At 35.8% G+C, this 21,470-nt stretch overlaps 2 protein-coding genes across 2 annotated transcripts; both read right to left on the reverse strand.

Moving 5' to 3' along the window:
• Positions 1-108: 108 nt before the first annotated feature.
• On the reverse strand, positions 109-11,518 carry LOC145222508 (uncharacterized). Its single transcript, XM_080088642.1, has 11 exons — positions 11,440-11,518; positions 10,775-10,859; positions 10,591-10,688; positions 9,239-9,436; positions 8,646-8,784; positions 8,253-8,404; positions 7,747-7,940; positions 6,514-6,654; positions 5,053-5,202; positions 2,396-2,498; positions 109-1,953 (listed from the first exon to the last, which is right to left on the reverse strand). Exons 2-11 carry the CDS (start codon positions 10,806-10,808, stop codon positions 1,903-1,905), a joined length of 1,260 nt encoding a protein of 419 aa, XP_079944768.1. The 5' UTR covers positions 10,809-10,859; positions 11,440-11,518; the 3' UTR covers positions 109-1,902.
• A 120-nt stretch (positions 11,519-11,638) lies between these two features.
• Positions 11,639-21,464, reverse strand: LOC145222505 (DNA repair and recombination protein RAD54-like). The gene is made up of 13 exons (XM_080088640.1): positions 20,825-21,464; positions 20,126-20,281; positions 19,674-19,822; positions 19,006-19,146; positions 18,693-18,860; positions 18,005-18,142; positions 17,286-17,469; positions 16,421-16,528; positions 15,247-15,383; positions 14,840-14,959; positions 13,744-13,872; positions 12,800-13,000; positions 11,639-11,974 (listed from the first exon to the last, which is right to left on the reverse strand). Exons 1-13 carry the CDS (start codon positions 21,302-21,304, stop codon positions 11,785-11,787), a joined length of 2,301 nt encoding a protein of 766 aa, XP_079944766.1. The 5' UTR covers positions 21,305-21,464; the 3' UTR covers positions 11,639-11,784.
• Between the last annotated feature and the right edge of the window lie 6 nt (positions 21,465-21,470).

Consider the following 21,470-nt stretch of genomic DNA (forward strand, 5'->3'; position numbering starts at 1 on the left):
GGCGAAATTTAATTTTACCTAGTTATAGCCTACCTGAATAGATCTCGATAAGTTTCATACAAAAGAATATGCTTTATCCTCCAGCAGAAGTCCTTTGTCTCAAAGCACTCATGTACAAGTGTGTTGTATTTATAAAAAATCAAATAGTTTGCAGAAACCGAAAAACACAATGCTCATTTGATTGTAGGAATATGTACAAACGAATACGCGATTGTATGTGCAGCCAAACAAAAACACAAATGTAATGCAAATTTACGCATACAAATATAAACAATTTTATGATAACCATGTCAAGTACCTTTTACAATGCTACATTCGTTTTTGCAATATGAATAATTCGTGAATTATTATTAGTAGGCAACATCATTAAGTTTGCAATCGGATTATCAAAAACAGATGTAGGAAAAATAAAATTTGCAATATTAACGAAGGATTGATTGCAAATGACAGCAAGAGTCAAAAAAAGCATTTAAATCAATATGACAAATCATTCATTTTGTCTTCAGTGTTTAGTTATAAATGCGTAAGGCCAAAAGATACAAAGAGAAATCCCAAAAAAGATAGTGACATCATCGCTATTGACATAGTATAACTGACGTCCCATGTTTTGTTTTTTTATCTATTACATACGCACGTAAAGACCTGCGTTGTATTAAAAAATAGTTAAGACCAAAATACTTCAATGTAAAAAAATGGGTTGTAGTTTAAAGCATGGCACTCTGAACAGACTCAAAAACTGATTTGGCAAGACAACACAATGGGTGCAATTTAAGGAAACCTGCAATATACATCATTATCACAAGATAGAGTACAAAAATAGAAGATATACAGCCATCTGCTTGGCATGGTCGTGTCGCAATGCTTACAGGCAAAGTTTGTCTTGGGAAAAATAATTTTCAATCTTTATCAATAACAAATGTGTAAACGTTAAAAAAGTGTAATTTTAAGGTTTAATTAGAAAATGATATTATATTGTGGCAAACTATGTTAGTTTATATTTATGATTTAAAATGTTTTTTTCCCATGTGACTAGAACTAAATTGCTTCATTCTTACAATGGTATGTAACAAAATAGATTTGATAATTTTTGTGTCTGTATGTTTACGTGGTAGCACCTTATCAATAAATCAGTAAAAAGGGTGCACCAAACTAGTTTAAAATACAAAAAAATACAACTTAAATTGTTCACAATCCAAGAACAAAAGGACACATATAAGGGGAAAAGTTACAGTATTGAGCACTCATGCCAAAATCTGGTGATAGTTAAACCATGGTATTCAGTTTAAGGCCCTATACAAGCAATACTTTTGCAACTTTTGAATTTTTTTTAGCAAAACCCCTTACTTGAAAAAAGTTCTACCAAAAATTTAAAACCGAGATGCTTCAGCCATTATGGCCTTGTTTTCATGCAAGGTCCATTGGCATAACAAGCAATGTAACAACATACCAATGATGTCATTGATAAACATATCTGGTGTTTTGACATGCGTTGCTTTGGTCTGGAAATTTGACAGTATTATGTTATACTGCAGGGTGATATGTACAGGCAGTAGTGGTATGCAGAAACTATATGAATACATGAAACAAAAAAACAAAAACAGATTTATATGAATTTGGAAAAGCAGTGCAATTGTACCACAACTGGTAAAAAAATGTTACTAGTAAAAAATGAAAACCGTACCCACTAAATGCAAATGCATATGAAATGTTTTAACAATAAAAAGATAGGAAAGGCACCTTTCTTTGCACCATAACTTCAACAAAAATATGCTTAAAGTTTGCTTGATCAAGTGGTGAACATAAAAGTGAACATTCAGTAACTGTTGGCACGTTATCAACAAGGATGCTGTTAAATGTAATCTTTCGTTCATTCCTTGAAAATGTCCTTCACATTTCCATTTTTCACACCATTACAGAAGCAACTGGAGAAGTGGAATTGGAACTTTTTTCATCCTGTTTTGGAGAAAACAAAATTGATCATAGGTTTTGATGTAAGTCTTTCCTTAATGATAAAATCTCCTTGCAAATAAAGCATAGGGCTTAGATGTTTCAGAGTCATTAATTCATGACTGCAGGAAATTTAAAAAACAATAAAAATATGGACACTAATTTAGTGTTTTCACTACAAAATTTCCTGCAGGGTTAAACAGTAATTTTATACATTTAATGCAGATAGATAAAAAATGATGATGAGTTTTTTATGGGCGATTGTCTCAGAAATTGTGAATTCTGCACAGTTTTCAAACTAAAGTGTCATTTGTAATTCTAAACCACCCCAGTATGCCATTCAACAGTGATTGAAAAATGCATATCTAGGGCACCATAAATCAAGACACACTGGTCTAATGCCATGCATGCAGCACTTAGTACGTTTGTAAATATATCATGTACATACAGGAAGGGCAACCACTTGATCGTCATGGTGACTAGTCTTCTTATCTGAACTTCTGTGGCTCTTGTGATTGCTAGACCTCGATTCCGAACCAGAGTGCCGTGACCTAAATAAGAACACAACATTTTTTAAAGTGGTAAATATGTTACATGAAAGGTATTCAGTGAATGTGAAATGCATAAAACAACTTTCGTAGTGTATATCTAATATAAAAGTCTAAGGCAGGGGTACCCAACCCGTCCATCACGATCGACTGGTCGATCTCGGACTGATTTTAAGTCGATCGCGAGGGATGCAGACAATAATATAAAATATATAGTTGTTTTGTAACACGTTTTGAAGAGTGTCCCTTTACATGAATGACCTTGATTTATATTTATCAACATATTCTGATAAATAATTCTCATAATAAGTCTTATTATGAGAATTATTCATCAAAACATGTTGATATGTTCACACTACAAATGCTCAGAAGGCTCATTGTTACGTCACAAAAGAATAGTTGCAGTGGTAGTTGTTACTTTGTACTGGTAGTTGTTCTCTTTATTTTTAAAATAAGTGGTTTGGTCCAAACTTTTTTCTCAATATTGTATTTTAAAGATTAGTATCGGATCAAGTTCACAAATAGCGCTTATTGCACTGTAAAAATCTATTCCAAACCACATAAAATGTAAACCTTGACAGGGAAAAATGCGAATTATCCTTTGCTAATAATCAACACATGGTCTTGTATTATATTGCTAATTTGTATTGGAACGGTAGATCCCAAGAGTTTGAATACCTCAAGAGTCGAACTTGAGGCAAAAAAGGTTGAGCACCCCTGGTCTAAGGAGTAGTTGTTACCAACCAGGCTTTAAACCAGTGGTTCCCAACCTTTTTTGTTACATTCCTCCCTTCGCCCATTTTCGAACTATTCATTCCTCCCCATAAGACGAAAAACCAACACAGATTGACATAAAAAAATATAGCAATTTGAAATAGACCTTATAATTAGGGATGTCTGTTTCAGAATCCTTTACAACCGGTTCCAAATGTGAACCGGGTCCAAATTATAATGGACATAATAATGTAAAAACAAAAATATTCTGTATTTTCCAATGTAAATTTTTTTACAGTTTTTATGAAATTCCTCCCCTGAACTCGTTAAATTCCTCCCTAGGGGGGAATTCCTCCCCGGTTGGGAACCACTGCCTTAAACCTTTATCATTACAAAATATAAACAGTCATATGTGGAAAAACTGTCCCAAGGAATTGGATGTTTTATTGCAAAAATGTGAATATAGTATGACTAAGTATTGCTCATCCAGCAATTTTATTGTAAACAATCGACGTTTCGATGAAGGCGTCTTGTATAGGACGTCGAAACGTCGATTGTTTACAATAAAACTGCTGGATGAGCAATACTTAGTCATACATTATGCCTGGCAGCAATAGCTTATTTCATGTGAATATAGTGTTGTTGCCAGGCACCTTTCATAAACTATCCTTTTTTAAATAGCACATATAATATAATCGGATGATTATGTCAGATGATTTTTTTATTATATATATTTGACGGACAAACAAAAAGGATGGTTTAATGCACAAATATGTTTGTAACTAGCTGAATTAAGAATACATGTAAGCTTCAGCATTACACTCTACCAGTGACGTTTGACAAACCACACCAACCAAACCAAGCAAAAATTGCCAAAAACAGAACAGTTTTGTGACAAACAAGTCAATGCAATCAGCTGTAAAACCAACTGACTGTAGACACTGACAACCAACTGGCCATTTTTTGTGCTGAGATAAAACAGACATATTCAATCCTAAATCGAGCTATAAAGGGTTTGACATCATGGTGTCACAATTTACTATTTATTGGACCTGACACTTGATCTACCATGGCACTTAATTTCCTCTGACACAGTTGGTTGAACACAGGTATGTGGTGATGACCTCCTATTTATTGACAGACTGCTACATGTGGTGTAATACTGTTACTCCTAAGTCCCATTTCTCCTATTTCAATGCAGTGGCAAAACAAAACAGACTTAACAATATAAAGAAAGCTTGCCTTCAGCATTATTGGGATATGATTGTCAAGACATCCTTTTGTGGCAAAGTTTCATTTAAACTTTTGATACAAAGACAGTTATCTGGTCATTTGAAACTGCTGTATATCATTCCTATTACTGACAGTTTTATAATAATGGGTTCAATATGTGAATATTATCAAACTGTTGTGCTAAATGATTTGCTTATGGTTATCTGCCTAAACCTTGGCCAGCCCAGTGTGTATATAGAATACATCAAACAGACATTTTAACAATCGCTGACTGTCATCATCAGTAGGGATGGGTTTAAACATTTTCAATTCTACACTAGTTTTGTAGCTTTCCAAGGTCATTATGTCACCAGTGGGGTATTAAGCTGTACAGGCCACAGAAGTATGCGTTTTCAACCATCTAACGCATTTTTGTTCTTAAATACTCTTTCAAACACTGGTTTCATGTGTAAGCAGGGAATGGACATGCAAATTTAATGCTCGGGTCAGTTTGTGCAACTACTCAGCTAAGCACCAAGCATCAAAAACAGCAATGCTCGGTACCGAGTACTCGGGTTCTGGCTCGGCTCAGCCCATCCAGTGCAGTCAAGAGATGTCAGGTAAATCTTACCTTCTCCCACTGCGTGATTCCCGGGAGGAGCCGTGATATTCGCTGTCATAATCATCTTTGTGTCTTCTGGTTCCTGAAGATGATCGTGATCGTCTGTCTGTGTGATGAGATTTATGAGAGCGATGTGATTTACCATCGCTGTACACAGAGCTGAAACAAACACGTATTTAATTAGAACAATTAAATGTTATAAAACATGGCTGAATCTTAAACTACATGCATAGAAACAATGGGTTTGGTGGCAGTAGGAGCTTAGAACCAGACTTTCTAAACCTTTTTAGGTAACACAAGTTCGGAAATTTTTATTTCCACCTTAAAAAGCATTAGCTTCTATATTTATGACATAAATACTTCGATAAAAAGCCTGTTAAGTGTTTAAGTGTAAAATAGCAACACAAAAAGGGTTTATAAGTTCTTTTTTAGGTCATTGATTTTTTTTTTGCCTTTACATCATCATTACGGAAAGTAATAAGAAACAGTTGCGGATGCAATAAAAAACTATCTTTTGTCATTAAGTGGCTTATTCAAACCTATTGGGTTTGACTTAGTCTGTAAACTTAGGATTGAGAAACACAGTTTAAAACAGATACAACCAAAGCTTGCAATTTTTGCAGTATATATATATACATACATTTGTGTCGTAACTTTTTTTCTTTTTACATCACATCATAACTATATTGTGACAATAAGCAGTAGAAATGTATGCAAACATGTGACAGGAACTGTGCAGAAATGCAGCGTTTAAAACGCACACTTAGCCACCAGTTGAACAAATTGGAAATTGTCGAAATGCCCCAGGCACTAGCTAGAAAGCAATTTGAAACACAATTGACCGAATGGCCACACCTGAATACTGGCAATTGCAAATTCATGCTTTGTTTGTATAATTCTTTATGTAAACAGTATTAGGACTATAAGATGGTGGTCATCTAAACTTTACATTTCAGAGTCTTTGCTTTATGTGATTAAACCGTAACTTTACCTAACAAAAAACTGGCACCATTGAATCATAATATTTCAATGAGAATTGGTTTGTCCCTTTGCAATTGCTGGCTGCATAGAATAGTTTTTTAGCACACAAGCAGTTATATACAACCATACAGTTTTCAAAGAAATGCTTACTCGCATCAACAACAACCTAGGGCAGGAGTTGGCAACCCCTGGCGCGCGTGCCAACGTTGCCACGCGAGAGGGTTTTTCATGGCACGCCAACTGATTTGCATGCTTGTATTGAAGTAACAATTTAACCTGTTACACTGCTTGTTTCTTGTATTTACTATGCCATTGTCTTAAAATATAACTGCTGGCACGCACTGCTATTATTTAGCAAAACGTTGGCACGCGAGGTCATTAACACATAGAAATACCAAGTAAATTGGCATGCGTCATGTAAAAGGTTGCCGACCCCTGACCTAGGGAGTAACTTAGTTTGTAGATGGAAAGTCATGTTTTTCAACTAACCTAGCATGATGTGATTTCTTTTCAATACTTTCATTGTCCAAGTCACCCAGTGGAGCAGATTTCTCAGGAATATAAGTACCAACTTCAACATCATTAGATGGAACCGCTTCACCATCATTGCGATTTAGCATTTTCGACATCCTAAAAATCATGTACATGTGAAAATCATTTTTGTAAAATTAATGAACATCCCAGAGGTTGGCATTAGCATGAACTTGATCTATAAGATCAGTTTATTTGTAGAAGTGGTACAGAACTTTGTTAAAATAACTTTTTGGGATTGTGAACAGTTTTTAAATAAAACCATGTATCTTTAATCAAGAGCAAATGATTTGCACAAAGCAATAGTTGGTAAGTGGCAAAACACATGAATTTTTTAGTTTGCACTAAAATTTGGTGCAAAATTTCTCAGAAAAAGCTAAAGATATAATTTATGTTGCTTGGTAAATGCTAGTGATGGGACGGGTACCCGGTACTCGGTACTCGGTATCGATGGTATCGAACGATTTCAGTGGTATCGATACTCGTACTCGGTATCGAAATATTTTGCCTCAGTTTTCGATACCAACGTGCGAGTACCGAAGGCCGATTTACACCATAAGAATACGGGCAACTTTATGCCAATATTTGCTTCGGACAGCACAAAAGTGGAAAAAAGTTCCGCCAGTTTACAGATATCTTTTTCGCTATCATGTGGAGATTACATTTTTTGGCATGTGTGTGTGCACGCCTGTACCCCGACCATGGCAGATAAATTAGCCAGTGATATACAACTAAGCACAACACTACACCTAAGTACTCGGTAATCGTACTCGGTACTCGGTATCGAAGGTATATACATGTGGTACTCGTACTCGGTATCGGTACTCGCTTCAAAACCTGGTATCGTCCCATCACTAGTAAATGCCTAGCCAAGGTGTTTAAGTGTAACTTGCAATACTATATACACAATGCAGTCATTTAGCAAAGTTGCCCCAGAAAAACAAGGCTCTTTTGGACACTTGAACTGTTCAATGTTTGCGTTGTGCAAATTAAAAGTTGAAGACAAAGCTATTTTTCATGCAAACATAAAAGAAAATTCATCCTATTAAACGAACCCACGAACCCACAATGCCCCTATTGACTTAGACAACATCGTAAATGTACTTTAAATGTTGCATTATGAAACAGGCATGCTGACAGCTTGTAGTAAATTGATCTGAGCTTTATTTTACATTGGATTTACAAACGTACCTGTCACGAACACCGCTTGTTGTGGGCATTTTCACCTCAGACATTCTGTAACGGAACCTTTCCCAGGCAGAAGGTTTAGGAAGTGGTTTGTTGGGGTCGCGATTTTTGTACATGTCACGTTTGAAAACCCTCCATGTTCGAAATGCAAAGTAGGTGGAAACCAGGTAACATATCACCAACAAGAACAGCAAGATCTACAAAACAAAGTGGATTAGATGTATAGTTGGTATTTAGGTACTTTTCCCTATTTTTTCTCACTAGCTTTTTAATAGCATGTCATATCAATGTTGTTGTTTGTGTTTTTGAACCCTTTTTAGTTGCTTTTTTAGGTTTTAGTATTGATTGTTGCCACCCTGATTAAAGCAACCTGAATGGGGCCTTGAAGTGTCAGTTAAAACAATATTTTTAAGTGCCACAAAACACATGAAATATTCTAAATGCCCTCGGTGCTTTTCCATTGTGTTAGAGTTACAAAAAATCAAAAAAAAACATTCTGGGCCACTTACTGTTGCAAAAATGTGATTTCCATAATATGAATTATGTCCAGTAAGCAACGAGAAGTAATCAGTGCAGTCATTTGGGTAACGTGAGCAATAGGAGTTGAAATTCAAAGACTGGCTAAAAGTCATACCAGGACGATAGCCGTAACCGCTCAAAGCTGCAAAAAAGAGTTTTCATTAGTTTTCATGGGATATTCAATAACAAACTGCAGCATATTACTACGTAGTTCAGAAAATTGTGCTTTGTAAACTGAGTTTCTACCAACTAAAATTGTCTGAGGTAAAAATGCATTTAACATCTTTCCAAAAAGTTAAGACCTAATGACATTAAACTTCATTAAAATTACAAATGTAAAAAGATAGCGTTGTTTTTGAAAGCTAATGTTATGAGTCACTTACAGGAGGTGCCACCTGCGCCCCCTAGTCCAATGGTGCCAGCACCGAAACCACGAGACATATCCCATCTCCATACATTTGAAGCCTCAAGAATTGAAGCAAACAAGATGAATATTGTTGCTACGACATTAAACTGAAGCTCCTGTTCACAAAAATATATATTTATGTTAGGTAAATAGTGAAAAAAAGTTTAAAAAGTTATTTTGTTTTAATTTATCTGCAAGTGTAAAAAATAACGCATTCTGGCTGATAATGTATTAAATGTTCTTGCTAAACAACAATAAAATAGAAAAAAATGAACAATATATATGTATTTATATATATATGTTTGATATTTTGACTAAAAATATCTAAACTGGCGCAGTAATTTTGATTAAAAACGTTATTTTGAAATGCTTTCCTGTTTTACAGACAAAAAATAACAACAGAGCAATTTTATTTGGATGTACTTTGGTTAGATGCATAAAAAAAGGCTTGAGTATAGCCACAAGCTCCTAAAAAGCGTAATGGTCCAAACACTAATTACCTTCTGCTAGCAAAACAAAATTATGTCAGCAAAATAAAGCAAACTAAAGAAAATGCATTTTTTAACTTACCACAGTGGGCCATGCCACATGTGGATATTCCAAATGTTGGCCACTAAGAAACAATCCATACATGGTTAGTGTCGCCAACCACACCAGTATGGTTACCAACATGACCACATGAAAAGGCCATGTGACTGCCTCCAACACAAAAATTGGTCTCCAGTATGGTGATGCTCCCACAATGATAAATGTAAGTGCTCCCATCACCTGCAAAAATAGATTTAATAAAGTTTGTTTAATTTAAGCTAATAAAAGTATGCAATGGGGCAAAACAGACCTAGCTTTCTGTGTTACTGCCATTTCAGCTACATTACCACAACACTACTAATTTTTATTTTTTAGTACCTTGTTTTTGTTTACGTCTATGTATATATATGGTCAAATGCATACTTTCCAATGGTTTGATTATTCAATAAAATAGTTGTTTGATAAAAAAAATTCAATATGAAATTTATACTGGCCCAAAAATAACACACTAAAGTGTGAAATATATACCATTGTTAGTGATAAAGTAATTGTTGTGTCAGTATTTACTTGGTGTAATTAAACATTTTAAAATCAAGAATCCAAAGATCTTTTCCTTGGTTTATATAACAGTTCAAACATCAGTTTTATTGGAAAGGTTTTTAGTGGAAACATGATTGTAGTAGAATCCGTGACAAAGAATGGTCTGCCCTTACACTGTAGCCAGACAAAATGACGTAATCCTTGCTTTGAAAGTTTAAAGTGGGGCAATCAAGCGTTAAGTGGGCCCCATTGTGTGATACTTTGGGAGATTTGGGCTGAACAGAAAATAGGGAACAGGCTAAATGGTGTGGGCGGTGTTTGTTTTGAGGTACAAGTAAAATACAAAATGGTCAGAGACAAAAAGACAGTGGCTATTATTACACTTATTTACTTCACCGTTATAGAAAAACATTTCAACATGATGTCTATTATTGAAAGTTTTTGTTAAATGTGGGCACTTTTGAATTTTTATAACCATGACATGTACACAGGTTTTCAAAAAATTGTACAGGTTTGTTATTTGGTATGGATCTCATACAAGTCTGATAAACAAAACTAACATTTATATCATCAATTTACAGTTCTTAAAATAAACCATGTATATATTGAAACTACAATAAACCCTGTTAATCCAGACCCATTTGAACCAAAAAATTGTCCACATTGAGCGAGGATTCACATTATCCAAAGCCTTCCCACATTACAAACATTAGTTCCTCGAGTTTTGTCCAAATTAGGCGAAGATTCACATTAATCGAGGTTTGGTATATCCCACATGGACTTTCAGTTTAAATTAGTTTTGCATATTCTTTGGTTTCCCACCACACAATCTATTTATTTCCAGTGGTTCTTACCAGTGCTATAACTTTGCATATTCCCTGCAGAGACTTTGCATAGCTTTCATCACATGAACAGCCCTTGTTTCTTCTTCGTCTCCTTGGAGGATAAACATCTGTAAATCATTTTATTTTTTTTAACACTGAAAAATAGTATACCTGCCTCAAAACAGGTTAATGATAATTTTAACTTGATACTTACCATTCTGCGGGTAGTGAACTCTTGGTTTGTTCATTTTTCACCTTATATTACCATAAAACAAACCCGTACACAAAGACAGAAAAATCTTTAAAAAATACATGACAGAGTTAAATGGTAGATAGGAGTAAATATGCATGAATGTAATTTTATGGAAATTGTACTGTTTTAAAGAGATTGAAGTCACCACAAGTCATGTAAAAATGAGACATTAATACATTTTTTTGGTTGCTTCATGGAGTTAGTAAAATTGGCAAAAAAAACTTCTTCTACGAAACATATTTAGTATAAAATTTTGTACAACTATTCAAAAAAAAACAATTCGATGCTGTCATCCACTCATCCTCATTTCCTACAAATCCTTTGGTTTTTATTTCCTGTTATTTTCAGTGCTCCAAAGTTCAAACGTCCAAGTTATGTTAGTTTTTCCTCTCAGTTACAAATACAATTTTTATATATTCACATTTTCACACATATTGTGTGTTATTTTTACGCAACCAGACCGCTTTTCTAAAACACCAGTAGCAGTAGCACATTGTGAATAATTTCCACAGGTCCAACACTCGACTCAAATGCTTTGTTATTTTTTTTAAATAAACCAACTGCAAATCTCAACAAACTGCAACTAGTGTGTCGCAAATTCGCAACCGCAAACAACAAAAACTTACTTTTATTGTACTACTTTAAAGGAGGCACCTGCCGCACAAAAATAGAAGAAATCTTGTGGCAGTTTTATTTCAATGCAGAAAAGCAAAAAGCAAATTTTAATCTTTATAAACTTGCTGTCTCAACTAATACAAAATAAAGTTTATGTGGGAATACATTCTATTGCAGGTATCACTCCGTTCTATTAGCTGTCAAAACACCTTTGAGAGAAAAAGTTTATTTGTTTATCAGCAACACGAAAAGGCAGCAGGGCCTTACAGTATTAGTAAGTGTAAAAACTGATACATAACGAGATAAACAATAGATTTATTTGTAGCCTCTATGGTGCCTGCGGCGTAATAGTGCATCTAAACTGTTTGCCTTTGTTCTTCGTGTGATTTTTGATAGAAAGCAAAAGTGGCGCCCGATTGTTTCCACGTTTGTTTAAGTATGGGGTCAGGAATGTCTTTGGTCGTGAAACAGTGGTGCCAGTAGGCTAGATCCGAGTTACAATCCGCTTCGGGCGGGGGTGCTCGCGTTTGAATACCATTTACACATCTGAAATGCAACAAAATACTGCTAATTAGGCTTACTGCGTGAAGTTAGCAGACATATTTTAGGCCCCTTGCTGACACTCATCATATTTTAATAGGTCCCCATTTGTATCAAAATCATAGATCCAAAATGCTATACTCGGTAATTAGCATCAATACTTTTCAGCTTCAAAGCAACATTTAAAAATCATGTCTATTTGTCCCTTTTTCACTCTAAATTTTAATAGTCGTGGTCCCTTAAGACTCTTCTTGGACCTGGTGTGGCGCACCGGCTTCACACACCAAGTCCGTGGGAACATTTTTAGTCGATTTTTTTTATTTAAAGCAGTGGTTCTTAACCTTTTTTCCTTGCTGCACCCCTTTCAAATCACCAACCAATTTTGGTACCCCTTTCAAATCACCAACCAATTTTCGTTCCCCTTCTGTAATTGCTTAAATAGAATAGACCTAACCAACCTTAATGATTCAGCATCCCCCGCACCCCCTAGGAACAGTTCTCGCACCCCTGGTTAAGAACCCCTGATTTAAAGTGTAGGCAACTTTAATTTAGTTCAACACATCACCGGGTTTCACCGGGTCCTTAGTTTCTTGCTAAGGGAAACACAATTTAGCCTATACACAGGATCAAAACCCGCAACTGTAAAAAGTGGTTGCGCTAATCAATCGGTTATCTCCGCAACTGGTGTTATGCTATCATGCGTCAAAACTCATGAAACTTTGTTATGTAGATTAAACGAGGCATATGTTAAACCTATATATAAGAATCAGAAACGTTAACGTTTTAAAGGGTTATAACAGCCATCAAGGTCTAGCGTACAAAAAATCTCACCTTCTGCAGTTCAAACTATCGTGAGTGCTGCTACGCGTTGAGTTTTCGCCAATTTCGTGAGATGTGAAGAGGTCACGCAGCTGATCACGTGAGAAGTGACGTGCAACGTCTTCCTCCTGGTCAACCACGCATGACGACAAAGCTTTCTTGTGCGCTTGTCGCTGGAAGATCTTTTCTTCGATGCTTCCGGTCGCCAGCAACCTTAAAGTTAGAAAGATGGCTTGGTTTCGTTTAATAATAAAGCTTACAAAATAACTGAAAAAATAAAGCCACTAGCTATGTATGACTTGTTTATAATGACCGAACAAAAATAAAACCACAAGGACATTATGAATTTATGTTCATCTCAACTAATTACTGGTCAATCTGGCAATCCCCCACTACGAAGCTGACTTGTGCAGAATACAAAGCTGGCAACGGTGTTTGTGATTGGACTTTGGTCAGTGTAGCTCAGTTGGTAAAGCGCAAGTCCCGGAATAGCTCGAGACGTGGGTTCGAATCGCATGAAACTTTTCTAGCCTTCGCACTGCCATATGCAAATGCTTGGTGACCGGCCAATTCGGTACTAGTCCTTCAATGATTTAGAAATTTGTGTGCTATGATCGCTGGTCTGCATGAACCCTTCGGGGCTGATCGCGGTATAAAAAATTTTGTTTATCTTAACTAGTGTTTGTTCTTAATGAATTCCACCCCAGGCTAGATTTTTTAGCCTCAGCCTTGCAGTATGGAAATGCTTGGGGTTGGCTGTTTAGGTATGACGCCTTCAACGGGCCCGAAGTACTATGATTTATAAAAATAGGTGTGTCGTGATCGCAGGTCTGCATGACGTTTCAGGGTTGATACCACCCATCTTAAATAGTATTAGTACAATGCGAGCTAGCCGGGCTGGTTAGTGTACAACGGAAATCTTCTGCTACTAGGCAGATAACGTGTTTTCAATGTACCTGTAAATGTAACATGGCTTCTTTTGTCCATCTCTCCACACCCTAGCCATTGCTTGCTCATCGTTGGCTGGATTCCAGTCCGGGTCGAACATCACCAAACGATTTGCACCAATCAGATTCAAGCCGCACCTTTTACACAATACATCAATGGAAAGAATATCATATGTCAGTGGTTCTCAAACTGTGTGTCGCGACGCCCTGGTGCGTCGTTTTAATTTTCCAAGGGCGTCGCAGAATATTTCCTTTGTGAACTCAGTTCATTTTATAAAAATGAGGTTTCAGTGCGGTTGACCTATATATCTACCTCAAAAGTTTTTGATCAAAAATGCGGCTGTCCGTTACTGTACGTCGAGACCAAAAAGTGCAAGCAGCAAGTGCGTGATAGGCGCGTGTCTGGTGCGACGCTTCGCGGGCATTAAACTTGATTATGTGAACGGAGTCTTGCTTCATAACAATGTAACAAAGGCGACTTTTCTAGCAATGGCTTGAGGTAGTTATAACTTATAATTGTTAGTAAATGTTTGAAGTAATTATTGTGCATCAGTTTATATTGTGCGTAAGTTGTAACATTACTTTCATTGTAATTTGTTTTTGATGCTGTTGAGGCCTTGCAGCAGACAAGACAATGCAATTGTGCGCAATATTTGAAACAATTAACAAAAGCCCGCACGTGATTGCCGGGTGCACTGAAAGTGTTGAGTGCAGTTTTATAACTATGGTGAAAAACAGTTCGGCTAAAATTGTTCTCTAAGTATTGTTCTCTAAGTGCTGTTTAATAGATTTAAATTAACTGTTTATTGATAAGTTTCCTCATTAACTTTTATTTGCTGGTGCGTCGCAAGTCCAGAAAACTTTTCCAGAGGCGTCGCAACAAAAAAAGTTTGAGAACCACTGTCCTATGCGATTTCTGGCATAACAGCTAACAAACAAATGTATAAATAAATACCAAAAGCAACAAATTGGAGTCTAGTAAAAGTCGATATCAAGATCTTAAATTAACGACCTTTGGAAGACGAGTCATCATGATATTTTAGACCTTATCTAATTGCAAGTTGTTTTTTGAAAACAACACACAACGTTTTTTCTACAGCTTTACCCGCCAGCTTTGCTGCTCAACATGAACACGAATTCAGGACTGCATGGATCATTAAATTTATCCACAATCTTGGCACGTTTCTTGATTGTCATACTCCCGTCCAAACGCACAAAAAGGTATCTGCATTAAAAATATTTCTTTTATGTTGTTTTAATGCAAACGCTTTTTATGCCAACATTTTTGTAATATCCAATAAGGCACCAGATTTTTCGTGTGTTGGTAACAATGGAAAAAAATCTTTAGAAGAAAAATAATTGTCACCAACAAAATGTAACCTTTAATTTAAAAACAATTGTGTAATTTTCTAGCTATATTTTATCCCGGGGTTGTTAACTCCAATGCTTTTACTTAATTCTGGCAAAACAAATTTATGATGAATATCTGTATTCTACAGATAAGAAATTTACCTTCGAAGTCTACAGAGTTTTTCACACAGATCCAGTGTTTGTGTGTAGTTAGAAACAAGAACAAATTTATCACTTGTAGTTGATCTTGTGAGGGCAAGCAAATAGTCAACAAGCAACATCTTGCCAGAGAGCTCAGGCTAAAATAGACCAAAAATTAAATAAATAACATGAGTGATTTCAAAACTAGTGATGCAGCAAAAATGAACTAATTGTTTTTCCAGTGATTCTGAAATGCTACAACTATATTTTGATCCTATTGGTTGCACACAGCAATCTAAGACAGTGGTTCTCAATAGTGATGCACCGAAGTTTCGGTTGGCCGAAACATTTCGGCCGAATCCGCTGTTTTCCGATGTTTCGGTTTCGGCCCGAACTTTTTTGAAAATTCGGCCGAAACCGAACTTTTTTATTGCATGGAATTGAGGCCTTAAATTTTATTTACGCTCATACGAAACATAATAAATTAACTATTTGTTGTATCTATAAAACACTAGCCACGTTGTCTGCAAAATATTATATGTTTAGCAAAGCTTGCGCATTGTAAAAGTGATTTTAGTTTGTCAAAATTGAGTTCACTCGCATCAACAACACAAGGTTCTGTTGAAAACATCCAAAGAAACGGGGATTTTAGGTTCGGCCTGATTCGGCCGAAATTATTCGGCCTCATGGCCGAATACTCGGTTTCGGCCCGAACTTTTTTAGGCGGGTTCGGTGCATCACTAGTTCTCAACCTCCACAGACTGCGGACCGTCAGTCCTGGTCCGCGTCAACTTTCTTGCCGGTCCGCCAAATATATTACAATTTTATATCTTAATTTAAATTTCATATATCTCAATGAACCGCGTTTAACACGTATGATATCAAACAGACAGCAGCAAACTTCTCATTCAATTGATTTTTTCCTACTTCTTTTGAATTGCATATGTTTGTCATAATTGCATTTTGGGTAGATTTTGAAAGTCCAACGGTCCGCAAAATTTGTTTCGAAAGTTTACTGGTCCGCAAACTTAAAAGGTTGAGAACCACTGGTCTAAGACATCATCTTTAAGGTGCTAATTATTTTTGAACAACTTTCGTGTTTCAAGTGTGCAAAATGTGCTGCAACAGTTGGTAAGTGAAGGTCAGTTGTGAAATTACATCTGTAGATTCTGTACAAATGTTAATATTGACTCACAAGAATAGTTTTAGTGGTAAAAGATGGTGGAAAAAACTGCAACATATTTTCATATCCATCCTCTTGCATCACACACTTCTCATGGATTAAGGCAGGATGGTTGCACAGCTGAAAGAAAATTCCAAAGCAATTTTTAAGTGTGACAAAATTATATCTAATTTGCTTTATTTTTATTTTTAAATCCAACATATAAAACTAACTTAGGTCACACTTCTTACAACAAATACATGACTAATACAGACAGCAATGGAAATCACATACAGCTTGTAAATCCCAACCCCAGCAATTTGTTGTCTGGTTATTTGGACAAAACAAAATTGTCTGGTTGTTTGCACACAAAAAATGGCAAACTGGACATATGACTAACTGGATTTGTCTATTTATCTTGAACAGAAATTTTAAGCTGTGCTATGCATTAGTGCTGCTAATAAGTGGAAATTTCTTATGTCTAAAGTCAAAACTAAATTGTAGAGAAAAACTATAAATCTCTCTATATAAGCTATTGCTGCCAGGCATAATATCAAGTTCATAGAGCTCTTCTGGCAATTGTATTTTTATTCCAAAGTTTCAACGTCCTATACAGGTTGCCTTCATCAGGGTAAATAACACTGAATGCGCATAGTAAAGTGCACAATAAACAAAGGAAAAAAGAATTAAAAGCAAGCATGTAACAATGCACTGCTGTCGGAAATAAAAATACAATTGCAGGAAGAGCTCTATAAACTTTATAAATCTCTATGTATGTTCAAATAAACCCACAAACCAAGGATTGCAGTGTTGGAACAGTATATTGTCTACCATACAAAAATAAAATACAAACAAGGGATTTACATCAATAAATTCAAAGGTGCTCAACCAAACTCACTTTTTTAAGTTGTGTTATAGCAGAAAGTCCTCTGGCACCAAACCCTTCCTGGTCACCTTTCCTTCTTTTTGGGGCTGACTGGCAATCTGAGAAGTCCTGTTTGCTTATGAAACTGTTATAGAGGTTTTCTTGCAATGGAGTGAGGGGACAACATATCACAAATTCTGTCTTGACAGGCAAGTATCTAAAAAGAAAAAAATACAGGTTTTCAAACAAACATCTTATTCTGCCCCATTAGTGCCCACAAAAACTGTGACATATAGTTTTTTGTAAGCAGCAGACATGAGACTGACAGCATTCAAATCATCAAACATCATAGTACACAAGACCTACATAACACATTACACCAAATTAAGCATCTCTAAACCAGACATTTACACACAAGTATGTGGCTTGCATCAGTGCAACGTTTCTGTTGGTCTTGTATAGTGTGACTTATATAAAAGTTTGCCATTATCCCTGGTTTGCAGAAACACTTCAGGGCTGATCCTACTAATAAAGATATTTTACATCTATAAAATAAATACTTTATTAAAATCTATGTATATTTAAAGGCAAATATAAAATCCTAAATAAACGAAAAACCAAAATGCTTTATTGCTAAAACGTTTCGGCAAATGCTATCAACAGTAATATGAGGGGCCACATCAGCTACACCTGTTTGTAAATGTTAAAAAATTACAAATTTTATGATGTAAGCGAAGTATATTTCTATGTACTTTGAAAGCAAGTCAGATGTTCTTCTGATAATACAGAGATCAACCAATTGGACAAGTTCTTTCAGTCTTGTTTCGCCCAATTCCTTCTGTTTATCAGTTGCAGCAGAATCACGGCCCCTCAAAATAGGCAACTCAAATCTGTACAGAGAGACACGTTTAAAACTCAGATCTATCCCAAGAACCTAATGTTACTAACATTATTACAGTATTTAATAAGGCTTCAAATTAGGCTCTAAAGCAGGGGTTGGCTATTGTTTTTAATAGGGTAAATCCAGTGATGGGATTCAGCCGGTTCGCACAGGTTCTGTAGAACTGTCTCACAAAATTTTATGAGATCAACGAACCGGTTAGCATTACTGGTTACTGTCAATGGACTCTTTGTTACAGAAATGGCTGAAAAATATGACTTTTGTGATAGAACCGGCTGACAAAAAATTTGAATCCCACAGCCAGGTAAATCTAATGTAACTTTGCTCCCTGCATAAAATATATATTTATTCTGAAGTTACCAAAGGATATATGGCCTTTTCTGCAATTATGTACCAATTAGGTTTACCAAGCTGAACAGAGCCAACCAAAGAAACTTTTTTGCCCAAAGGCCTTGCAATGTCTAGATCTATGTTGGAGTATTGGGTCAGCATAAAAATCAGTTAGATATTAGATAAGACTTAAATACAAAGATGTATACTTCTTCTTAAATTCGTTAGCTGTCCCAAGCATTCCTGTGTTGACAAAATGAACCAAACTAAAATACTCCAGCAGGTCATTTTGAATTGGTGTTCCAGAAAGTAGAACTCTCCGTTCGCAGTTGATACTGCTCAATGCTGAGTATGTCTGGTTTTCACAGTTCTTTAACCTTTGTAAACACAACATTGCAAATAAAAGGTATGAACAAAAAGTTCAATTGGTCTTGTAATCATAATTGTTGTTAAAATCACACTTCTGCATTAACCAGTTTGAAAAGGCAAATAAGAATACTATACTGTAAACATTTTGCATACCTGTGACCTTCATCGCAGATCACAAGGCCTATTTTTCCCTTCTGCAACACCCGCACATGCAAACGAAATGTTTCGTAAGATATAAACAGAATAGGGGTGGCCACCCTTCGTCCATATTGGCTCATAAACCTCTCAAGCTCCCTTAAAGACAAATAAAGTTAGTTTTAGTTGAAAAATGCATAGAAGCAATATAGTTAGGGGCACAACCTAATACAGTTTTTATACAATCTAAGCCAACTGTGTTAGCACCAAGGAAGGCATGCAACCTGTGGCCAAAGCGATAAATCTGTAACGCCATGCACATATATATATACATAGTAAAATCAGCTTAATGGGATATAACGCCTTCAATGGGCCTGGTGTACTATGATAAATATGTACTTATAGCTGTGCATTAATAAAAAAAAAACTATTTAGCTAAATATTTGGCTTCACAAACTGGCCTAAAAGGACTTTTTAAAAATGAAATAGAGTATTAACATCACAGGCCAAGTAGATGTATGTATTCAGTTTATTAGGCTTCTTAAATAGGCTCAGCAAGCTCACGGCCATATTGAAATAAAACCTGTGACATGAAAGGTAATAGTGAAAAGGTTGTGTGCCATAGCTTGAGCATTTACCCATTTTAGAAACAAAAGTTTACATACAGACTAATCACATTTTTTCACCTGTCAATCTCAGCTTTGGAGCCAGAATCAATAGCCAATGTGTGGACTCTATTGCATAACCATTTGTTCACTTCCTTTTCCCAGTTCTTTACCAAGCTTGAAGGCGACACAACCACAGCCTTGTCTATGGTAGGGATCATTTCAGGGCCCTGTTATTACAAAGAGAAAAAATATATATAGCAAAGTACAGTATGATATTCAAATGCTTGTGACAGTCCAATATTTAGCAAATGATCTACAAAAAATACAGTCAAAATTAGTTAATCGCATTTACCAATTTGCCAAGCTTTTATATGCAATTAATAGAGCAATACAATCAACTTAACAAAATTTTTAAAATATGGTTGTGGTTGGGATTTACTATCCCTATCAAGAAAATGAATTATGCAATTCTAATTATATACATGTTTTTAACGATTTTACAAGCATCTGTTTTATTTCTTATTTCTTGCCTGTTTTAGAAGGGTCCAAATAAGAGTAATGCATTGCAAGGTTTTTCCCAGACCCATTTCATCAGCCATAATGCAACCATGCGAACCTTTCACTTGTGCACCAGTCACACAGTCATAAAGGAACTTCACTCCCTCTCTTTGATGTGGCCTCAACACCTATACAAATGAATAAGGTACAATATGGACATGACTGTTTGGGGGGAAAAAATAAAAAAATGAGTTATACACATGAATACAATATGGACATGACTGTTTGGGGAAAAAAATGAGTTTAGCCATTGTTATGCACATATGTCTTGGCCTTAAACCAGGGGTGTATAACCTGCGGTCAAAATGTGACCCATTAGTTAAAGGTTGTTCTGCCCGCAGAGACGTTTGTGAGGCTGGAATTAAATGTAAAATTTACTTGTAGTTGTTATAGGCATATTCGGTAGGTATGTACAAGTAAATCACCTTGTGTTATATAAAGGTGGGGCCCATGATCTAATCAAGGTAATTTTATTTGGTACAACAGTGACAAAGGTTGTACCCTATGGATTTTCAACAGTTTCGTCTTTTTAACCCTTTAACCCAAATTTATCCCCAAGTTTCTGTAACACAACTAATGTGAGAATGGATATCACACTAGGACATCTCTTACAACAGACAGTTAAGAAGTACTGGGCTATATCAATGTGTAACTATAACACAAATTCATACCTTTGATAAAACAGGATCTACAACCACATGTACAGGAATCTTTGCTTTGTCTATTTTGATAGCATCATGTGCTGAAATTTCTGGTGGATGGTACAACACTAAAGCATTTTCCTCAAAAGGATCATGCAATGGCTTTCTGAGCAGTTGTCGCTTGATACCAAGTCCTCTTGCACCTAGTGCTCCTTTGTAATTTGGAATAGGGATTTTGAAAGGCTTGGAAAGTATGCTTTTGATAAAGGACTCATGTGTAGCATGATCTGGTAAACTGGATGGTGTTGAACCCTTTTCTACCGCTTTCAAACTTTGGGTATTAGAAAGTAACTGTAGAGGTTTCCTGTATGGTGATACATATTGTTGGGAATGGAAAGTTTCCCCTTTATTTGGCTTCTGTTTTCTGTCATAACAATAGTCTGGGTCATCTATATTCCTCTGTCCATCATGTTTTCTGGCCAGTTGGCTCGGTGCCAGGCTTCTTCGCATCACAAATTACAAAAGTAAGGCAGTATATGTCCAACAAATTTATGTAAGAGTCTAATTTTCAATTTGAGTTTACAACATGATTTGTTCAACCATTAGTTCGCTGCGAATCATTGTTAGTGTTCTATGATATGTCAAACCAATCCAATCTATTTATTTCTGTAATCTG

This window comes from Phallusia mammillata, chromosome 4 (genome assembly GCF_965637545.1).
Source record: "Phallusia mammillata chromosome 4, kaPhaMamm4.hap1.1, whole genome shotgun sequence".
NCBI classification, from domain to species: domain Eukaryota; kingdom Metazoa; phylum Chordata; class Ascidiacea; order Phlebobranchia; family Ascidiidae; genus Phallusia; species Phallusia mammillata.

Coding starts and splice junctions, on each gene's coding strand:
- LOC145222508 (XM_080088642.1), bottom strand. CDS start 10,808: ATGAACAAACCAAGAGTTCACTACCCGCAGAATG. Junction 6,655..7,746: donor ACAAGCGGTGTTCGTGACAG/GTACGTTTGTAA, acceptor CATGATTTTTAG/GATGTCGAAAATGCTAAATC. Junction 2,499..5,052: donor GAATCACGCAGTGGGAGAAG/GTAAGATTTACC, acceptor GTTCTTATTTAG/GTCACGGCACTCTGGTTCGG.
- LOC145222505 (XM_080088640.1), bottom strand. CDS start 21,304: ATGCGAAGAAGCCTGGCACCGAGCCAACTGGCCAGAAAACATGATGGA. Junction 18,143..18,692: donor GCTAACGAATTTAAGAAGAA/GTATACATCTTT, acceptor CTCTCTGTACAG/ATTTGAGTTGCCTATTTTGA. Junction 13,873..14,839: donor TTGAGCAGCAAAGCTGGCGG/GTAAAGCTGTAG, acceptor ATTGTGTAAAAG/GTGCGGCTTGAATCTGATTG.